This window comes from Chroicocephalus ridibundus, chromosome 4, assembly GCF_963924245.1.
Source record: "Chroicocephalus ridibundus chromosome 4, bChrRid1.1, whole genome shotgun sequence".
Taxonomy (NCBI): domain Eukaryota; kingdom Metazoa; phylum Chordata; class Aves; order Charadriiformes; family Laridae; genus Chroicocephalus; species Chroicocephalus ridibundus.
Window position 1 is genome coordinate 41,824,190 of NC_086287.1, and position 21,756 is coordinate 41,845,945.

General features: G+C 39.8%; 1 protein-coding gene across 1 annotated transcript in view; it reads right to left on the minus strand.

Annotated features, from left to right (window-relative positions):
* Positions 1-3,481: 3,481 nt before the first annotated feature.
* LOC134514097 (cytochrome c oxidase assembly protein COX16 homolog, mitochondrial) overlaps positions 3,482-21,756 on the minus strand; it is a 51,903-nt gene continuing 33,628 nt past the window's right edge. The window contains exons 3-4 of the mRNA XM_063331374.1: positions 18,583-18,645; positions 3,482-3,868 (exon numbers count right to left, since the gene is read on the minus strand). Coding sequence (XP_063187444.1) covers positions 3,752-3,868; positions 18,583-18,645 — 180 coding nt within the window. The 3' untranslated portion in view covers positions 3,482-3,751. The remainder of the gene's footprint in view (positions 3,869-18,582; positions 18,646-21,756) is intronic.

Here is a 21,756-nt window from a genome sequence, read left to right on the forward strand (position 1 = left end):
TTTAGGAGCTTTGAAATTCAACTGCTATGCTATTGAGCATGTTTTGCAACCTTTTTTGTTTCACAGTAGCTACAGCTTTCACTAAGCCTCTCCATCTGTGTTACAGCTGAACTAAAATATTGAGCATTTTCTTTTTTGGGTGATCCATGACTCTGCAAATTCAAAATGCTATAGGAGAAACACACTCAATAAGCACAGGGCTGATCTCATTCAAAGATCTGGTTAGCATTTTGGGCTGCAGATAGCTGCTGCTGGGAAGCATCCAGACAGATACCCACTGGTGCGACACTGAGCTCTCCCTATCTCTGCAGACAGGTGCCCCAGATTCCCTCCACTTTCATGTCCTACTGCTTTTCTTGGTATGGAAGATCACAGAGACCAAAGTTGCCACAGTTTCTTTGAGAGATAAACACTTTCTCCTTTACTGTCAAAACAGGGATTTTGAAACTGATTTTTCAGTCCACATACACAGAGACACCTAGCCAGACTTCCTTCTTTTCTTTCTGATTTCAGCAACACTGACTAGATCTGGCTTCTTCAGTCCTCTCTTTTACCCTTTTAATACTTCACACCTCTCACTAAAGCCTTGTTTTCATTCCCCTCACATCAGTACATGCCAGTTACCAAAGAGGATGCCAAAATGTCAATCAGTGTCTCAGACTAACAATTGTATTTCATTACCTCTGACACCCTGCCCCAGCCACAGATTTTTAGAATAACAATTCAGGAATTCAACAAGGTTGTCCCCAGGTGCCTTCGAGATAACCAAAAGGGCTATAACATGGCTTTCAAAAGCATAGTTCCAATAAGCAGCCAAGCTATGCATGAGTCCTGAACCAACTGAAGTTTGCCTCTCTCGCTAGTGCTGAGAGCTATAATTCTGCACGTTTCTGAAGTGCCTTCTACTTTAGGATGCACAACAACTTCAGAGACTTTAATTGACTCTCTACATGCCTTTCGTAAGTATTATTTCCAATTCAATGGCTAAGAAAAGCACAGCATAAAACATGAAGCCATTGTCCAAGTGCGTGGCAATAAAGAGTTATTGGTGAAATAGCTCTCCCCATTTTATGAAAAGTACAGCTTCTGTACCTGCCAAAAGTTATTGTGTTGGGTTTTTTTAATTCATAAATGAGTCAACAGTATTTAAACAAAATAAGTGGGATATGGGCTATCTCTTAAAAGGGAAATTGAAGAAAAGGGCAAGTTGGAAAGTTTCCCAACTGAATGTTTCTCAGAAATACTAAGATAAATCCATCACTTTTCAGAGATGCCACTTCAAAGGTAGTTACAAATAAGCCCTCAGAAACTGCACGGAATGTAGTGCCTATGAAAAAGGGAGGGGTGGGGGGACCCCACAACCAGCAAGCAACCAACTAAAACTGGGTCCTAAGTTACGACATAAAAAGTGTTCTCCATAGAAGAAATTATTTAAAACCACATTCCAGACCTGCTGAAATAAGATGACCATTCCCAAAATAGCTGGATATCAAGCTACTAAAAATAAACAGGGTATTTCAGTGAGTGTTTTGTTCTTCAAGAAAACTGATAAGACTAAGGGCTTCATGGAAGAGAAATACCTGCTTTTTCCCCTGGGGGAAGGGGTAGCTTTTCCTACTCATGTTTTTCCTAAAACGCCACATGCTTATTTCAGCGGTAGTGTTGGTCCACGTTGTGAGCCCATGTTGCAAGACTGGGAGCTGATCACGCCTCTCCATAGGCAAAGCAATGGCAACTTCCCCCGCCTTCAATCAAGGCTGGCAAAAAGAATTTGTGTCTCCTCTGGAAAAGACATAGTGAATTTGCAGAGTCCGCACAAGATGGGTCTATACTGAGGAACGTAAAGAAACATTTCCAGTAGTCCCGCTAGTACCATAAAAGTGGTAGTGATGCTGTAGAAGCCCTAACTCAGAGAATACTCTGCCAGTGTAGTCAATGCATTGATGTCCTTTGAGCAATCGATCTTGTTGCTGTTAGTGGAACTGCACCAGAGTTTGAATTTAAGAGTTGAAAAAATGCTTAGCAAGGTATGCAGTTGTAATTATTCCTTATTTGCCCTATTTTATATCTATTTGCCTAATACTGTTTTACCTTTTAGGTAAAACTAATGACAAAACAATGAAACCTATCTCCTTCCTGTCTAGGTCTAGCTTAATGCCTCCATATTCTAGTTTTTCAGTTGTTTCACTATAGCATTTATGATTGCCTTACACTTGTATTGCTCCTCTTGTTCCTCTCCTGGTTGGTTTAATTTGTTATTACATTTTTTTAGAACGAAAAATATGAATGATATTGAACAGGGAAACACACAAACACATGGCTCCAACCTTGTTCCAGATAACATGAAACACCTTCTGATGGTCTTTGCAACTCTATGAGAAAACATGCACAAAACATGGCTAAGATGTTTCATGTAATGCTTCATGAATTGCTTTACAACTCTCTAAAAATCAATGTTGATTCTTCTTCCTGAGAGAAAGACCGGACCTCATCACTGAGAGACTGAAGAAAATTAAATGCTAAGGGAAGATTTACATGAGCACAAGGAGGCCACCCTAAATAAAGTGTCCAAAAGGACGTTTAGATTGCACTGGACATGTCTTGCAGAGAGGAATAAGACCACACTTCTTCCAAAGACAGTTCCAAAAGGATTTACATATAGGGTCGCTGAATGGTTTGAAACTAGAATCTATTGTTAATCCGTGCTTTACTACTCTGTTCCTCTGATGAGAAGTTTTACAAGTCTGTTGTATCACCTTATCAAAAGCTTCATTTCATTTGAAAAATTGGGTCAATGCTTCTTCATTGAACTGTCTCAGCAGAAGGGTCCTGATAGCACGGTTTCCTCTAACAGCAAAAATTTAGCACACAACGACAAATATAAAAAGGCAAATATTTCAGAAGAATTCATCAAAAGATAAAAGATTTCTGTGCATGTGCACAAACACACATGTATCAATACATGTAAGATGAGCTTTACTACTATAGTGGTTGAAAAAGGCTCTGCTACAATAGTTTCTCACAGCGAAACAGCTCAGCTCTCGGTGAGGAAGAATCCTTCCAACTTAAACTGAGAAGCGCCAGTGCAAAGGTCCTACCTGCGCAAAGGTATCTATAAACTAATCACAAAAATCTAACCACAGCTAAACAAATGTTACTGGACCAATCACCAGCTGACATTCTGTACGTGCCTCTGTACAGTCAAGTTCCTGGAAATAAAACACGAGAATATTATTTAGCCAAAAATGGACTCGCTGTTTCGAACAGCTCATATGCCTGTGGAGTCCCTTCCAAGCTGAAGAGCCCGAAGTCATGCAGGGGCTCCCTGAAGCAGCATTTATCTGGTCACACGCATCTAGATGACAGCACTGTTGTTCTCATTAGGATGAGAACTTCTGGTACTGACAAGTGACTCCTAAAATGTTATTCTTTGCTGAAGCATCTCACTTTTGAACGACGGGGATTGAAAAACAATGGGATATTTTTGGTAGAATAATCTGCTATTTTTTAATTGAGAATTCATATATACAGCCTGTGGAACTCTGTGCAAATAGATACAAAGAACGAACCTCATATAATACAGTGCCTTTTGGATTCATCTCACAGTTACTTATATATACACCGGCATGAATCGCTCAGTGCAATTTTCCCCTCCCATGTCTGTTCCTGACACTGGATTAAAAAATAAGACAGTCCAGCCTGAGACTTTCTTTTTTTTTTTTGGCAGAGGCACCGACATAGGTTTGCTCAGTCACTCTGTCTTGAGACGGAGAGCCTCCCGCCGTTGCTTCTGAACAGTCCTGGAATCTTCCCACAGACGGGGTCCTCTGATGTTCTCCCAGTTGTCCAAGTCAGACTTTTCCAGCTTCTGCAGATAAAGAGCAAAAATATCAGTGTCACCCTGACAGCCCCATGATTTAAAGTAGGTATTACTCTAAGTTGTTTTCTTTTGGCACAGGAAACTCAGTATCACTACTGGGTTGATGAACTTTCATCTACCCTGCAAGAGAAGTTCAAAAGCAAGGAAAAAAAATTTGGGAGTTATCCATATAGCTACATAAATGACTAGGGGGGGCATTACTGCATCTGCTTAGCAACAGATAAATAACATGTAAGGACAGGAAGCATCCAAACACAGCTGAAGCTATCTTGTATTCACTTTTTCTTTCTTCTCTCACCTTGTTTTCCAGATCTGTTCTTCAACTGCAAGTCTGCCGAGTACTGAAGTAGTAAGAGTGATAAGCATTGGTATAGCTCAAACAGAAGATAAGTAATTAGTGACCTGAAGTATCTGTCAGCACAGATACAAAGCATACTGGAAAAACGAATTCTCTAGCACACAGAGAGACAGTAACAGTGCAACCACGTTCAATCCATGTGGTTTTAACTTGAGAGAGGTTTGTGATGCTTTCTGCTGCCTAGTTTCTCATGGCACCCAGACATCACAGATCTGTCTTTCACTAAGTCATACAAGAGATACGCTAACTGGCCGAACTGTCAGATACTTTAAAACTATCTAGATTTTAATTACCTCCCTGCCTATTCCTATCATCCCCACTCAGAAATACCAATGATTGCAGTGTTTATCTGGCCTTAGAGGTGCACAAAAATGAAGAACAAGCACTCTCCTGACCTCACCTACGAAGTGCTGCAGTTGAAAAAGACAAACATATACCGCATCTTCACAGTCCTACTGGCAGAGACACAGAAGTCCTTTCCCAGCAGACACAAACCTCAAGCCTCACATACCAGCCTGTAACATCACACCAGACATGAAAGGGCTCTGCTATCAGGAGACTGAGGAAGGGGTCTGTACCACTGCCAGAAACAGGGCTATGCTACATGCTACTGAAGAGGACAATACTGCATACCATTAATGATACGTACTGCAGTGGGATATAAACCTCTGATTTGTGATCCGGACCTCATCTCAGCAAATGCTGTAAAAATACACTAGAAAATACTTAACTCTGCCCTGAGCCTGTGGTCTAATTTGCCTGCCATCAATCATCCAAATAAACGGCAAATACTGAGAGACTTGAATAATAGTTGCAGAATAATTCAACAGCTAGAACAGAACAGACCTGCTGCTATTAGTTCATGTTATGTAAAAGTTTTCTGCCACTTCTACAATTGAGGAAACTGCAATGAGGTTAGTCAGATATCAAAAGAAATTAGGCAACATTGAACAGAAGATATATGAGAACACATGCACAAACACAGCCGACTTTCACAAGGTAGGAGCAACTGAATTTTTTATACAGTGGAGTTGGCATAGGTCTTTCTGAAGATTTGTCTTCAGTACTTTATACGTCTTATGATTAGCTAGTACTTCATTTCAACTGGAAGCTGACATGGAAGGAGGAACAAGGGTGGAAGGCACCCCTTGTCCCACACAGCAGCGACTATCCACTCTGATTGCAAATTCAGAATTTAACATCTGATTCTAATGGAAGCTTCAAGGAAACTACATTGAAAATAACCTTATGCTTTAACAGAAAGGAAGCGTGCTGACTGTGTTAAACCCAAAGGTACCACACAGCTGTGAGCATCTAAACTATTCCCAAAGGTGCTCAGCTCCCAAAGTCTGAACAAGAATCAACATTTAAAATATATACAACAAAACTTGTGGTATCTAAAGATAGGCTATATAAAGAAGTCTGTCAAAAGAGACATGCATACTGTAGATCTTTACCAAAAGTTCGTATTAATCTGCCCCTGAAATTTCACAAAGGCTTTCCAGAGAGGATGTTTGGCCAAAACAGGAAATACTTCAAAACTATACAATCTAAACAAACCAGAACAAGAAAGTATTTTGGCATTACCTCCAACTGCAGAACAGATGAGATCAATTGACAAGAGTTAATTTTTGCCAATTAAAATTTAAAGAATTAAAGATTCTAATGAATACATAGAGAGACTGTATTTTTATTTTTTTATTCTCATTACATTTATAGAGATCATTAACATTTTGTGTCACGTATAAAGATCATGTTTGATACGTTGCTGCAATTCGAGAAGAACGCATCTTCCTTACAGGCATATGACAGTATCTGCAAAAATCAGTAGTTTACAGGACAGGTATCTATTCAGTCTTCAGAAAGCAGCATGATCAGACAATCCAATTTTCTAAACTGATGCTATCAAGTTTTGAAAGAATAGAGAACCCCAGTTGCATGTGGATAAGAAGAAGGAGGAGTATCACCGGTGAAAGGGGACCCAAAAGTCTGCTCTGCAACGTTTTCCTACTGTGTAGCTATTTTCACGTGTGTCTACCTGTGCTGGTTTTGGCGGGGATAGAGTTAACTTTCTTCACAGTAGCTAGTATGGGGCTATGTTTTGTATTTGTGATGAGAACAGTGTTGATAACACAGGATGTTTTTGTTACTGCTGAGCAGTGCTTACACAGAGTCAAGGCCTTTTCTGCTGCTCACACCACCCCACCAGCAAGCAGGATGGGGGGCACAAGAAGCTGGGAGGGGACACAGTGGGGATAGGTGACCCCAGCTGACCAAAGGGATATTCCATGCCATGTGACGTCATGCTCAGCAATATAAAGCTGGGGGAAGAAGAAAGAAAGGGGGGACGTTCACAGTGATGGTGTTTGTCTTCCCAATAACTGTTACGTGTGATGCAGCCCTGCTTCCCTGGAGATGGCCGAATACCTGCCCGCCCATGGGAAGTGGTGAATGAATTCCCTTTTTTGCTTTGCCTGCGTGTGCAGCTTTTGCTTTACTTATTAAACTGTCTTTATCTCAACGCACGAGTTTTCTCACTTTTACCCTTGCGATTCTCTCCACCATCCCACCGGGCGGAGTGAGCGAGTGGCTGCGTGGTGCTTAAGTTGACAGCCAGGGTCAAACGACACCATCTCACATACAACTAAACAAAACCTAACCCTTTTTCTTGGTCACCGACATGAATATTCTTACAACAGAATCACCCCCAAGTAAATAGCTACATTAGATGTAGGCCAAAGACACGTACATAAGCCACATTTTAAATTAATCCTAATGCTCAGAATAAGACCAAACTGACAGTCCTTCCGTCGATTAGGGGCAGCACAAGTTGCACAGCTCCTTCAGATTGCCTGGGCTGTACAGTGAGAATTCAGGCAAGCAGCTAGTTCTGCTCTGAGATGAAGCCAACATCTTTCATTCTAACTGGCTGCATCTTTTTAATTGCTTATTTTATTTCTTTTTTCTTTTTGGCTACCTGGACTCTGCCCACTTAACTTCACGGAGACATCACATGAAGATGGTAACCACTGCCAGCTATTACTAACTTGAAATCCATATGAACTGGCAGTCTAAAAACCAAAAAGCTTTTTCTCCCAATTCAAATGTACTAAATAGTCAATCACTGGAGACTACAATGAAATGTAATCAGATCAGACCAGCACGACTATTCCTGCTTGTCTCAAATAGCCCAAAGGATATTGAAAATTAGCTGTTTAAAGTAAGATCAGTGAAGTCCATTAAACCTACTGATTCACTTCCTAAATCAGCTAAACTGCCTCTTAAAAGTATGGGACTGACAGAAGCTGTAAATTCAAGAAAAAAATGCAGCTATGCAGACAGGCAAAGCGAACCAAGAAAAAACAAAATTCAACTGTTTGCCATACACTTGACTTTTAAGACTTTTATTACACAGTTTGCCTGGCGCAAAGGTACCAATAAGGATGTAGACAGACCTTCCCTTCTTAATTGCTGGTTCAATTCCTGGCTTGATATTAAGTAAAAGGCATAATGCTCTGTCAGCCTACTCTTGCAGGATAGTCTTCATGCCACAATAAACAAACTGAAATCTGCAGAAATTCACTTAGAGCTACTGGTGCTCGGGCTGAGTTAATTCAAGGTTTGGCTTTAGTCTCTGCTTCCCACACGTGAAAGGGGGGATAAGAAAATCCTGTTTACTTTACAGCTTGATTTAAAGTAAATTTACTTACTTGTTTACTTACTTTACACTTATTTATTTATTTTATTTACTTCCTTATTTACCTTTACTTCACTTTTTAAATTTCTTTCTGTGATGAGCACCACAGGAAGAAATTCCTCTAATTCAGAAAGATAATTATTTCCTATCATTAAAGTAAGCAAACCCATCTGCAAATAAAAGATGACCCAGGGAAAAATATCCTCATGGCTGAAAGATGCAATGAAAGAAATGCATTAAACCAGTCTGGTTTTGCAAGGGTGTCAAAAGAGCCTGAAGACCATAAAAGACATATGGAGGAACTCTATGATGACGTACAGATGCAGAGGTACAGAGCTAACACTGAATCTGCTGTCTTGTGCGTGACTGCAAATCTTAACTTTACCGTCACGCTGATATGGCCTTATTGGGTTTTTTACAACTCTTTCCCAGAGCCACCTTTTTGACATCTCATTTTCTTAATATAAACTTACTGTTACTTACTCTGTTTCGGATATGACATTATTTAATATCTGCAATTAGTGATTTAACAATTTGTAATTTAATAGCCTGTGATTAGTGATTTAATCCTCAGATTAAAAAGAAGTACTTTTTCCAACTAGAGAATGTTTAGGTTTTGTGTTATTAGCATACAAGCTTGCCAGCAAGCAGCGTGCTATGGCCAGAATAAGGGGTTTTTTGTTCATTAAGGGAAGAAATGGGGTTTTTTTGCATGTAAGCATCCAGAGATCTGCTTCTCTTTTGGGCTCTGCTGAAGACTGGCAAAAACCGCAATGATGAAACCAACAGAGGTTTTGTTGCTTACTTCATTGGGATCCAATAGCATTCATCTATGGCACAATTAATTAACCTATGGTTTAAGGGACTCCTTCCCCATAGGTTGTTTTCCCTTTAATTATGCCAATCCATCTGTCTGTGGGGCTGTGCCCCAATCAGAAAAATGAAATAGATTAGGAAACAAATACGTACTGTTTATGAATTAATCCTATTTAAGCATAGGACTACACAAACACTTGAACTGTCACAGCTGAAGGAATCATTGGGCAGAGAGAGAACAGAAAACATCTTTAGGTGGCTACGTTGTAGAAGATGTGTATCAAGGAACTGCACCACCCATTTGCCTGTGCATCATTTTCCCTACTTGAAGAATGAGAACAGGACTTACCTCCATCGCAGAGGCGTCATAGTGTTCAATTAATGTTTGCAGAGTGCTCTCACAGTGTTGCGTGAAGATGCTATAGTGATACAAACTACTCAGTAAACCAAACAATTATAGCTCGCAGTTAAACTACATGGTTACACTGCCTTGAATTTTTAAAATAACAGAAAATAACACTAGGCAGATAGATTTTAATCTAAGAATTAGGGTTTGCCATGATTTCCTCCTAATTGACAAGCAATTTCCCTTTTTGAAGTGAAGAATGTCTTAAAAACCGGATTAAATCTCAAAGTGACATTTATGCATGGCACCTGCAGATCAGCCAAGATGGACTTCCCGTTCCAAATGATTCACAAGCTCTGTGGGTAAAGTCAAGAGAACTCATGCACGGGTCATTTACTTTCAGCTTATCTTTTTTTCTTGAGCAAAAATGAAACTCTGAAACATCCAACATATAAAGAACAGCATGAGTGCAGTAGTACACCTTCAAGATCAAACATCCAAAATTCAGCAAATTCCACTTTTAATTAAGCAATGAAGTACATTTAGGATAGTTTTAATTTCCCTTGTATATGGAAGTTTCATCAAGCTATGTTTAATGTGCCCCAGAAAGAGAAGCGCTCCTTATTAAGGTTTATCTCTGAATTTACAGCTTGACAGACCTCGCCAACTTAATAGTACCAAGGAATTTCCCAGTTTTGAGTGCTTGATCTTGCCAACTTTGTGTCATATTAAACTCTGTAAAGGTCACTAGTTACTACGGCAGAACCCTCTAAAAGAGAAGCAGCCAGGGACAGACTTTGGGGATGTTTGCAGGCTCTTTGTCAACTATATAAAGGCAAGCTCAGCTGAAGGGGATATGTGATATTTTACAATGCAGGCGTGAGGTAAGAGCAAAAAATGACAGTTCTGTGGCTGGTGGCAGGAAAAGCATATGGATTTCCACAGCATGTCCCTGTCTGGAGCCCACAAAAGCCTGCTGACACCACAGTGAAGGTTTATTTCAAACATCTTGCTAGGACTATGAATACTTGGAAGTGTGGACAACTTTTTCACTTTGTGTATATAGAATTTGGCACAATATGTCCTTCTAGTAATAACAAAAAGATACTCTAATCAAAAAATAAAAAGAGGTGTACGAGGATCAAAATATAGTAGACCTATGAGTCACACACGGTGTTTTTCCTTCTGAAGAGATCTGAAAAATAAGCTTTTACAGGTTTCTTATATGAAAGGAAAAAGCTGTGATGAATATCACCGTGAAGGGCTAAGAGATTACCACAACATGAAATGATCAATTGCCGCTATGAAACTACTAACAGAAGTGTGTAGGCATCAAAAAGAAACAACTAAAAAAGGTTTATGACAACAATGTAAAATTAAACTTAAATCCAGGCCATTAAATAAATACCTTAAAGTAACCACTCTCCTTCAAATCAGCTGTCAACCTTATTAAGCAGTTGATCCTTCTGAATTGGTGAGTTAAATCTTCTGCCTCTCGCATGCTGCTGCCTCTAGCCTGGCCTCAGGTAGTTCAGGTAACATTCACACAGAGTTAGTGCAGTTAAGGACTTTCGTTTCTTATCTACGCTTCCCTGCTGATTTTCCACTCATCTCTCTTCCAGAACTTGCTTGTCAGTTTATATGCTGAATGCTTTCCTCTGCGTAGAAACGATGGTTTTGGCTAAATGTTAGCAGAGCAACTTCAGTCCCTTCAGCTATAAATAGTTTTTTTCAGTGACATCAATGGCTACTGCTTGATTTGTACAGTTGGGCAAATTTCTTGTAGAAAAAAAAAAAAAATCCTCCTGTTTTTTCTCTGTGGCTACCATCCCGTGTCTATTTGATGAGGATAGTAATATGCGTGTTAGTCCCCCACTATATTGCCAATGACAGTAAAGCTGCTTCTCAGCAATACTGCTGAATTGACAGTAAACAAATAACTTGTGAATAAATCTACAATGATCCACTCTCTGACAGTAACTTCCTACTGCAGAGTACATTTGTACCATATAGTTTCAGCATTAAATAAAGATGGGCGACAATCATTTGAGAATCAAAGAACATGCGAGAATTGTGTAACAATACTTGAAAGTATTTCAAATTTAGCCTGAGTGTCTATGTGGGCATCATCTGGAAGTAAGCTGACAGTCACAAAACATTCCAGATAGTGTTTATGAAATTGGCAAAAAAAAAGAAGAGAAAAAAGCTAAGCAAAACAAACAGGAAGATATTCTTGCAAAAAGCCAGTTTGCCCGGTTCCTCAGACAAGAGCCTCCTTCAAAACTATCTGTTTTGCTGTATCCTCTTCAGAGGCAGTCAATGAAAGGAATGTATACAGCCCCAGCTGCGTAGCTAAATTCCCATACACTACACTGAAGTTACTTCAGAGATACTTCATACCAAAGATCGAGCAGTTCCCCACTGGGGCCCCATTAGTATGACAGAAGCACTTAACGTTTCCACCTAGTCAGCTGCATAAGAAAATGTTCCCAGTACTGCCTGGTAGAAGCTAGCAGCATCCCTTAGGACAGCAAATAAAATAATTCAGCCATGTTGTGTGGATGTCACTTTCCCTACTTGAATTTTTTTTGTGAGTGACACAATACACAGTGTTGGCCCTAACATGGTAAGAGTTGGTCGGTTCCTCCAGGATTGAAAAAAAAGTGTACAGGGAGCACAAGCAGGTACAAAGAAATTTGTTTTGAAATGAGGAGAAAGAGTGAGGAGAAGAGATTATTTGTAACAGGCATTTGTATGTCCCGACCATGTTTGCTGTCTGATTGCACTCACTTTCTTTTCCATCTATGAGAAATCAGTGTCTTCTTATGGGATAAGAAAAGTGCAACACACATGAAGGAAACATCTCACAGTTAAGGAAAACTCTGTGCAAAGACGTATGTTAAAAACATGACCAGGAAAGAATTTACAGGACTAATGAATAGAGATGAATTCCAGAAATAAGACCAGTAAAAAGCGATACTCTGTGAACTTTCCTCTGGAGGCTAAGTATCTTTCTTCCTGCAAGAAGGCTTTTCCACCAGAATTCTTTCTGTGCCGTACCATTACCAAATCCCACCTTCTTGTCTTTCTCTGATTACATTTTGAACTATGGCACACAAGACTTTTGAGATGTCAAGAAGAAAAGGAGCAAACTATAGCTTGGCTTTGGACTGTACATGCACCCAGAATAAAGTGCCTAACACAAACAATTTTAACTAAAACCCTTTCCCATGGCAGTTTCCATTAATGATAAACCAACATCACTTTGTCCTCTACAAAACATTAAGTGATGAAGACTCACAGTGAAATAAAAACTCTCAAGACCATTTTTCATGTGAATAAAAGGAAATGCAAGAAACTCTACCTGCCCTAGACAACCTGGAGGACAGTTGGAATCTAATGGATAGGCTGGACAATGCACCGACAAAGGAGAGAACATGGGAGGGACGGAGTGATTACAGGGGGAAAGAACAAATCTCAACCTCATTTAGTGTCACAACAGTCATTAAGGAGGGATTCTTTCCCAACACCTTTGTCATCTCTCAAACAGCTCAAGGTATTTAGCCACTAGTATCTCTACAGACACTGAAGTAAATCAATTCAAGACATTAATGTGATAATTCTCAAACAACAACAAAACCAGTAATCCTCTGGTACTGATAAGTGCAGCAACAAGATCCCTGCAGATTTCAACTACTGGCATTCAGGAATTACCTTCTTTCTAGAGTACTCCTCGTGTCCATACGCTTACATGCATCTATTTAATACTATAAATGACTATGTTACTACACTGTCCCTTCCTGAAAAAAATGTTTCAGCCATTCTGCTGGCACTACAATCCTCGAAGTTAAGTCAAATGAGCATTAAGTGGCTTGAATCTTTTTTAGAAGAGCTTATTCGAGTTCTTCTTTTACCCTTAAGACAGTAAATATACGATTTATATTCCAAAGCCACCTCTCATTATACCGACTTTTACTTTTTGGACTATGCTAAATAAACATTTTAATACTGCAATTACAGTACTTTTGCTATAATTCTCAGGACAGTTACACAACTATTTGTCCAGAGCTAACGTGGATCTTTTTTGATTTATCAAATTATGAGGAACAAAACTTGCTGAATATTGATATACTTTAAATCAAGTAAGCAGCGTTCTCTAGACTGACTATTCACAGACCAGCATATTCCCTCACTTATCCCATGCTGCGACCAATAGCTTGCAACCAGTTGAAAGAAAACTTTAAAAAGTTTTACAGTTTTCATGTTCTGAAAGACAGGGAAACCATTTTTCTTGCTGTTGTGTTCAAACGATGTTCCCATCTATTAATAATGGACCTTACTTCTAATTTTAGTATCTTTGCTGCAATAAAAAAAAATCTTCAATAGCTAGTACTTTCTTCTTACAAAGGTATTTATATGTAACATTCTTTTCGGTACCTTTAAAAAGATTTAAATCTTTAAGTTTCTTTTAAGGCATTTTCTCAAGCTCTAAATTAACATATTCAGCCTGTTCTACAACCTATTCCATTTTTAAAGCCCTGTTCGAAATGTGGACACCAGAAGTAGATCCCGTATTTCAGTACTAGCCTCACCAGTGCCACACTCAGAAGTAAAATCATCTCCTCCTACCATCTACCATTCCTGTTTTTATTCATAAAGACTAAATTAGCTCTTTGTGCCACAGCATCACAGTAGAAGATCAATCTGAATTATTTATTCACTGACTCCTAAATCATTTCCAGAGTTGCTGCTTTCCGTAATGCAGTCCACTCTCTCCTGCATTTCCAGTTTCTTAAACAAATAACTTCGGCTACTTTAAAAGCGGGACCATCCAGAGGGACCTGGGCAAGCTCAAGAAGTGGGCCTACATGAACCTCACGAGGTTCAACAAGGTCAAGTGCAGGGTCCTTCATCTGGGTCGGGGCAACCCCTGGTATCAATACAGGCTGGGGGATGGAGAACAGCCCTGAGGAGAAAGACTTGGGGGTTCCGGCAGATGAAAAGCTGGACATGAGCTGGACATGTGTGCTTGCAACCCAGAAAGCCAACTGCACCCTGGGCTGCATCAAAAGAAGCACAGCCAGCAGCTCGAGGGAGGAGATTCTGCCCCTCTACTCTGCTCTTGTGAGACCCCACCTGGAGTACTGCGTCCAGCGGTGGAGCCCTCAGCACAGGAAGGACATGGACATTTTGGAATGGGTCCAGAGGAGGGCCACAAAAATGATCAGAGGGCTGGAGCACCTCTCCTGGAAGGACAGACTGAGAGAGTTGGGGTTGTTCAGCCTGGAGAAGAGAAGGCTCCGGGGAGACCTCATTGGGGCCTTTCAGTACTTAAAGGGAGCCTACAGGAAAGATGGAGAGGGATTTTTTAGACATCTGTTGCAACAGGACAAGGGGTAATGGTTTTAAACTAAAAGAGGGAAGATTTAGACTAGATATAAGAAAGAATTTTTTTTTTACAACGAGGGTGGTGAAACCCTGGAACAGGTTGCCCAGAGAGGTGGTAGATAACTCGTCCCGGGAAACATTCAAGGTTAGTCTGGATGGGGCTCTGAGCAACCTCATCTGGTTGAAGATGTTGCTGCTCATTGCAGACTAGATGACCTTTAAAGGTCCCTTCCAACCCAGACTATTCTATGATTCTACAAGGTACTTTGCTGATTTAATGGGCTCAGTTTACCAAGCAATATGAACAACTCTGCCCCATCTTGCCATACTTCGACTATTTCAACAGTTTTGTGTCACTTGCACATCAGCAATGATTTTGCAATTTCTTCCGTATCACTGAAAAAAGTATTCAGTATTGCCCAGATATGTCCCAAGTCTCACAGAACACTTAAAAATATCACCTTCCTGCCCAGCGATGATTCCCGAAGAACCACCATTCCCAGATTCAGATTTCCAGCAGCCATTGAAGTCTTCCAAGCATTTTCTTGGAACTCGGCTATAAACCATCAGAGCCTAATAGATATTAAATAGCATCTTGTTTGGTTATTGAGAGGTTTGGAAGTACATCCCTGGTCTGTATTTGAATACAAAGGACATTTTTCTCTACAAGAAATATAAATATATTTTTTCAATGTTGCTACTTTGCCAATGCAGTTACTCATGATTTTACATCCTCATTATTTTATTCTTAGTTTGCTGCAACACCATCCTCTTACCCATATCCTTGTCAGCTTACTTATCCGACAAGTTTGATGTCCTTAGCATCTTTTATCAGTCTCCTCCGCTTTATAACTTCTCATTTACTGTTTCCATAGCAATCCTTTGCATTTTTTATTTATTGTGATATGTTTTTTCTCTGCCTTCAACTGCCAATGGCTCCCATTGGATATCATTTATTTGACTCAAACTTAACTGATTTTTCCATTATAGAATGTTAATAAATTCTTCTTAAAGATATTTTTATTTGCTTGAAAAACCCTGAACAACAGTTCTTTATTTTGCAGTCTGATGTAACTGACTGAGGCCAGATGTTTTAGTACTAGGCCATTAATTTCACAGAAGTACAGAAACCAAGTGCTAGAATAAGGAATGTTATTTTGAGACTGCATTTAAACCAACAAAAAGGAATGTACTCTGATTGTTAAACACCCCCAAGAATGTTTTTCAGTCATCACATTAATCAGTTTTTTATCTCCCTCTTTCAAACAATATTTTTGTGCTTTCAAATAAAATACTCTAGGCTTTTGTCACAGGTCAAACTCTTGACATTTTTTACAGTGTGTTCTACAAGGCCCAGCTCAGCAGCAGAACTACATTCACATTAGTACCAGTGTCACTAGTGGACAGAGCAATGATGTATTAGGCAAAGGGGAGCAGCAAGAACTAATTGGCCATATGAGGACACATAAGTGTGTGAGAGGAATGCATAAACAACGGACAACGCATGCAAAGGTAGCTTGCTCCTCTGGCACATCCCAAAGCACAAGATAAATGGCATTATTAACAGATCTGAGACATAAGAAATGCAATACAAATTACAAATGCAAATTCTTTCTTCCGCAAAACAGTATCTGGGCCCATGAAATAAAGTAAATTTTGTATAGTTTGAGAAGATGTAATTTACTAAAACACATCTCACAAGGTGAGAAAATGTCTTTATGTTCATTTCCTCTCAGTAAATTGATTAAATCTGTGATTACAACTTTTATCATCACCACCACAAGACTGGAGACAAAATGCAGACTTCAACATGTCTGAAATATCAAAAATGTCTTTATCGTTGGCAATATGCTGATAAAGCTGCATGCTTATATCAGAAATTATGACATTCTAAAAGAATTCAGTATGTATTCAATATGTATATTTCGGTAAGGACAATAAGATATTTTTAAAAGTCTTAGGGAGGGTCAATGGACACTTGCATGTATCAGGCAACCATGCTTCAAAAGAGCTGGCTTGGTATTCTCAATAACAGATGCAGATATAATGCTAATAATATTGTAAAATAAGGCTTTACATATCAAAACAGCAACTTTTTTTTTAACTGCCCTTGATCTCTTATCATACTATATTTAGTAACAGCCACCAGTGTATTCCTCCAATATGACCTATATAGAGAATTAAAAGATGTTCTCAAGAGTTGCATTTTGGACAAGTAAAACAATTAAGAAAGGGATTAAAAAAACACCCAACCACCCCCCTAGCCTGGAACACATAGGGCCCACAGAAAACTACTGTCCTAAATGTTAGCTGTAACTCAGCGATTGGTTAGATTTTGTCCACCGGAATATAGAGGTAGCGTTGACTAGAACTGTCACACACTCAGTGTGGAGCCTGCGAAGTATATGCAAAACTGCTGGTAGTTCCATAGGTTTCACTGAAGCAAGAGACGAATATGCCTAGTGCTGGCAAATTGGTGCCCACAGTAAAGTATACATTGAGATCAGAGTTCGAAACAATAATCTGAATCTATTTTCATTATGTGGAAATGCAAATCCATTTGTTTTGTTGAAACGGTCTGCCCTCTATAACATGCAAACCCTACTTTGGAAGAATTTTGGCCTGGGAACTCTGCAATTTAGATTAAAAAAAAAATAAGATTGCTTCTGTCATTTCTGTCCATCAGGAAGAAGTCTCATTACCCAAGTAGGATTGTAAAATGTTGTTATGCCAGTTGTATTTTATTACCATTGATTTATCCATAAAGCTAATGCAAATATGGCCATTTAAATATTATCCTTCAATTATTTACTTATCTTCTGGAGAGAAAGCAAGACATATCTGAATACAGATCAGTTGATTTTGAGGTTAGGTAGCAAGTTAAATGGAAAGATGTGGTTCCTTGTACTGCTTGTGGTTCTTCCACATAAATAAATCAGAGCAGCCTTACAGTATATTCTGTAGAAAGTGGGAGACACAATAATCTCAGAGGCGATCAGAACTTAATGGATTTGCATGTTTTGAGTTTCCATTGGAGCTTTCCATATGTACTCAGGGATCAAATCTTTCAATGCTCTACACCATAAAACACAGTTCTTTGCAGGAGGAGGATGGCCCAAAACTGTTTGCAATAATGGTAAAACACTACCACAAACCTGGCAGGTAGGCAGATGTTCTGTGACATAAGGCATGTAAAAATACAAAAGATAAGTTTTATTTTTATTTCAGGCAAATCACAAAAGAGAAATATAATAGAAAGGTTTTATTAGCAAGACTATGTACTGCCATTTGGACACCTAGGTATGTAAGCTATCGGTACAATCAACTCTTCAAAGGCTTGTTGTGACAGAAATGTGGTATGAGAAGAAAAAGAAAACATAAAGACCACAGAGATAGGTAAAGGGTTAGCTGGACCTTTGATCCAAGTATTTTTAAAACACTAAAAATTATCTTAAATACCTTTATCCTTTGTTTCTGGATACAGGGAGGCTTTTTCCAGTTGTCCTAACATGGCTTTTTGCAAGCCTAAAGATTTATGAAACTCTGGATATTAAACTGGCCAAACCAGCTATCTTGGAGCTCAGTAATGTTTGAAGAAAATGCATCGTTGAGGGAAGAGTGAACTATTTCTCTATAAAATTTTCCGCAATAGCAAAAACAGAATGACAGTTGTTTGAAAGACACACATTAAGTTTCAGTAGCAAGAAATAGCAGAAAGCACGTCAAGCACATTGTTCTGTACTTTGGTCTGAAGATCATCAAAACTCATGCAGTAGAAGTGTTGACATATACATATACACGTTCTGTTTGAGGCCAACATCAGCTCTACATTTATAGACTAGGTTAACCACAGAAATAGTGGAATTTATTTGTACCACTGTACCTGGCACCTGGACATCAAAGTAAAGCTGTTTTCAGAAAGAAGCACTCTATGTTCAAAAACCTTTCTTTACATAAAACCTTGTTTTTATTGGACATCAATGAGTCAAAGGCAGATGGCTGGTCTAATTTTAGTTAGGGACAGATATAACCCACCAGCGGCCATGGTAATCAAGGGTAACCAAGGTTATGAGCCCCAGGCAACAAATTTATTTTACCTCATATTCAGATTCCAGTGTCACAGTGTTCTGTTTTAATTTTTCTTTCAAAGCTGGATCAACCTGCAAGACAAACAAAAATACAGCAAAAATGTTTGCTTTTAAGAATTATTTTTAAAAAGAAATCTTAACCTCAAATAAGCTAAATATTGGTACATGCAAACCCTCCTCTCCTCTAAATGAGTTTATGTGCTGTTTGTTCAGATACCAGGACAATACAAGAACTGGGCTGAGACAGTTCAACACCCAAACTTTTCAAATCAAAAAGGAAGCACATTTGTAACTAGCCCTGCATTTGCATTGCCTTAGGTACTTAAATCTGTAACTGGTTAGTTTGAAATTGTAAAACTAAACAAAGCTTTAAACAATTAAACACAAAAGATCAAGAAAGAGAAAACTGTGACCACATTACATATTTTACTGCTGAATGTTGTGTTCAGTGAATAGGTATACAATATGTTCTGGTTTTCAAAGTCTAAGGGTGAGTCAAACTTCCAATTTTCTGGTGAACACAGCTCTTTCCTAGTTTTGATTCTGTACTGACAATGCTGGTGATTCCTGCCACCTTCCAGAGAAGTTTGTTCAAAGAACAAATCTAAGAACAGAAATGTCAGTCAATCACAGCGAATGTGTTCCACGTTTTAACTTCTGAGCCCAGAAGAAGTTATGTTCATCCCTCCCTTTGCATCTGTCTCCCACAGGCCTAAGAGTAGAAGTAAAGGGGAAAAAGATAATTAGCATTTTTCATGCTTAGAGAAAGTGTTTTATGTTCTCCTCAAATAGACATCAGCCACATACGCAGTATTCAGACACAGTCTTTAGGCTAATCAATTAAAATATCAAATAAATCTACCATGAGAAAACATTCTCATTTTTAGACCTTAAATACAACCAGTGTTAAACAAACAGATGTGCAAGGAGACTGGTAATGTGTTTAGTTCTACATCCTTGGTACACTAGTCCAACTATGACTAGTTCAGTGAAGAAAAGTTGTTATTCTTAATTTGCTGCTTCTTGATCTGAATGAAAAGGGCTCGGTTATTCTCATCACAACCAACCTCAAATGTCTATAAGCAGTCTAGAAAAGAAAAAGGAGGGAATTACAGAATTTGCCTGGTCGATGAGAAGATCCACCTTCAGATTCTGCCCCAACAAGCTCCTGATCCTCAGAGGTACTTAAAATACACACCTACTATCTGTATTGATGGGAATTGCTCTGAAGAATTTTCCCAGGCCATAATGTTCCCTTTGATTACAGGCACTGTCCGCTAGTCAGTACGCAGCTTCTGAGACCTCAGTTCCTAAGGATGCTCAGACAGGCAACTCTAACACCATCTCTGCATGGACAGATTTCCCTATCTAATCAGAGATCTGGCCATAGAAATACATGTATTTGCAACCTCCAGACTCATTACACTTGGGAACTAAGCCAAAACATCTTAAATGGTTAAAGTTTGTACAGGATACAGCTCCCACCTTTTTGCAATAAAAAAAAAAAACAACCTTGTAAAACAAGGTACTGTCTCTGCACTGGCCCTCTACGTCAAACAATAAATGAAATGCTACATCTCTGCCTTGGCATTCAAGGCCTCCATAGAACTGCCCCTCATTAAAGATGGATCACCTCTCTCCTTCTGTGACTACGACCTCCAACAGCAGCCATGCTTCATTAGAAAAATGAACCCATCCATCACACGTGCAGAAATGCAACCTCTCTGGGCAGCCAGACAGACTTTGGAGCTTGCTTTCACAGAGATAAGAGTGATCATGGACCTCACTATATTCAGAACTAAGTGCAAACACTATTCGTTATGCGTGGTGTTCTCGCAATACGCTTATGGACAAGGGGAAATAAATGCTCCAGTAAGTAAAGAAGCAAGAGAGTTTTATTTCCTCCTATGTCTTCCCTTCATTTAATAATGAGAGACCCAAGACAACACGGTTGGAGCAGCATTTTTACTTAGTTAACCACAACTAGAAATCAACTTACAAAGACAGCTCAATATTCCCATTATCAAGTTTTATTTTAGCAATCTTTAGTGTATTATTTTAATGTGTAGTATTTGCATGGCCACATTTGTGTAAGGTAAACGGAAACAAGCAGTGAAGTTACAGCTCCTTCTCCTCCCTTTCAGGCCCTTCTGTCCTCAGACTTCCTTGTGTATTCATTCTGCTCTGCCTGCGCAAAGGGAGAAGGCTGGCTAAAACTGAGACACAGCATCCCATCACTCATAACTGTCTGATGCTCTACATTTACTATTGACAAAAATGCTGAAATGAAGGAGGCTAGTGGAAACTTATCAGGAAAAAAGTTATCCTGTAGATGATAAACGAAGAGAAATTCTGTGGTGGGTTGACCCTAGCTGGACAACAGGTGCCCACCAAAGCCACTCTATCACTCCCCCTCCTCAGCTGGACAGGGGAGAGAAAACATAAGAAAAGGCTCGTGGGCCAAGATAAGGAAAGGGAGATCACTCACCACTCACCATCATGGGCAAAACCAGGCTCGACTCAGGGAAAAAATAATTTAATTTATTGCCTATCAAAACAGCGTAGGGTAATGAGAAAATAAAAAAAAAATTTAAAACACCTTCCCGCCACCCAACCCTTCTTCCAGGGCTCAACTTCACTCCCAGTTTTCTCTACCTCCTCCCCACAAGTGGCGCAAGGGGGATGGGGAATGGAAGTTGTGATCAGTTCATCACACGCTGCCTCTGCCGCTCCATCCTTCTTGGGGGGACGACTCCTCACACTCTTCCCCTGCTCCAGCATGGGGTCCCCTCCCGCAGGAGACAGTTCTCCATGAACTTCTTCAGTGTGAGTCCCTCCCACGGGCTGCAGTTCTTCACAAACTGCTCCAGCGTGGGTCCCTTCCATGGGTTCACAAGTCCTGCCAGCAAACCTGCTCTGGCATGGCCTCCTCTCTCCAGGGGGTCATGGGTCCTGCCGGAAGCCTGTTCCAGCACGGGCTTTCCATGGGGTCACAGCCTCTTTTGGACATCCACCTGCTCCAGCATTGGGTCCTCCACGGGCTGGAGGTGGATATCTGCTCCACCGTTAATCTCCATGGGCTGCAGGGGGACAGCCTGCCTCACCATGGTCTTCACCAGGGGCTGCAGGAGAATCTCTGCTCTGGTGCCTGGAGCACCTCCTCCCCCTGCTTCTTCACTGACC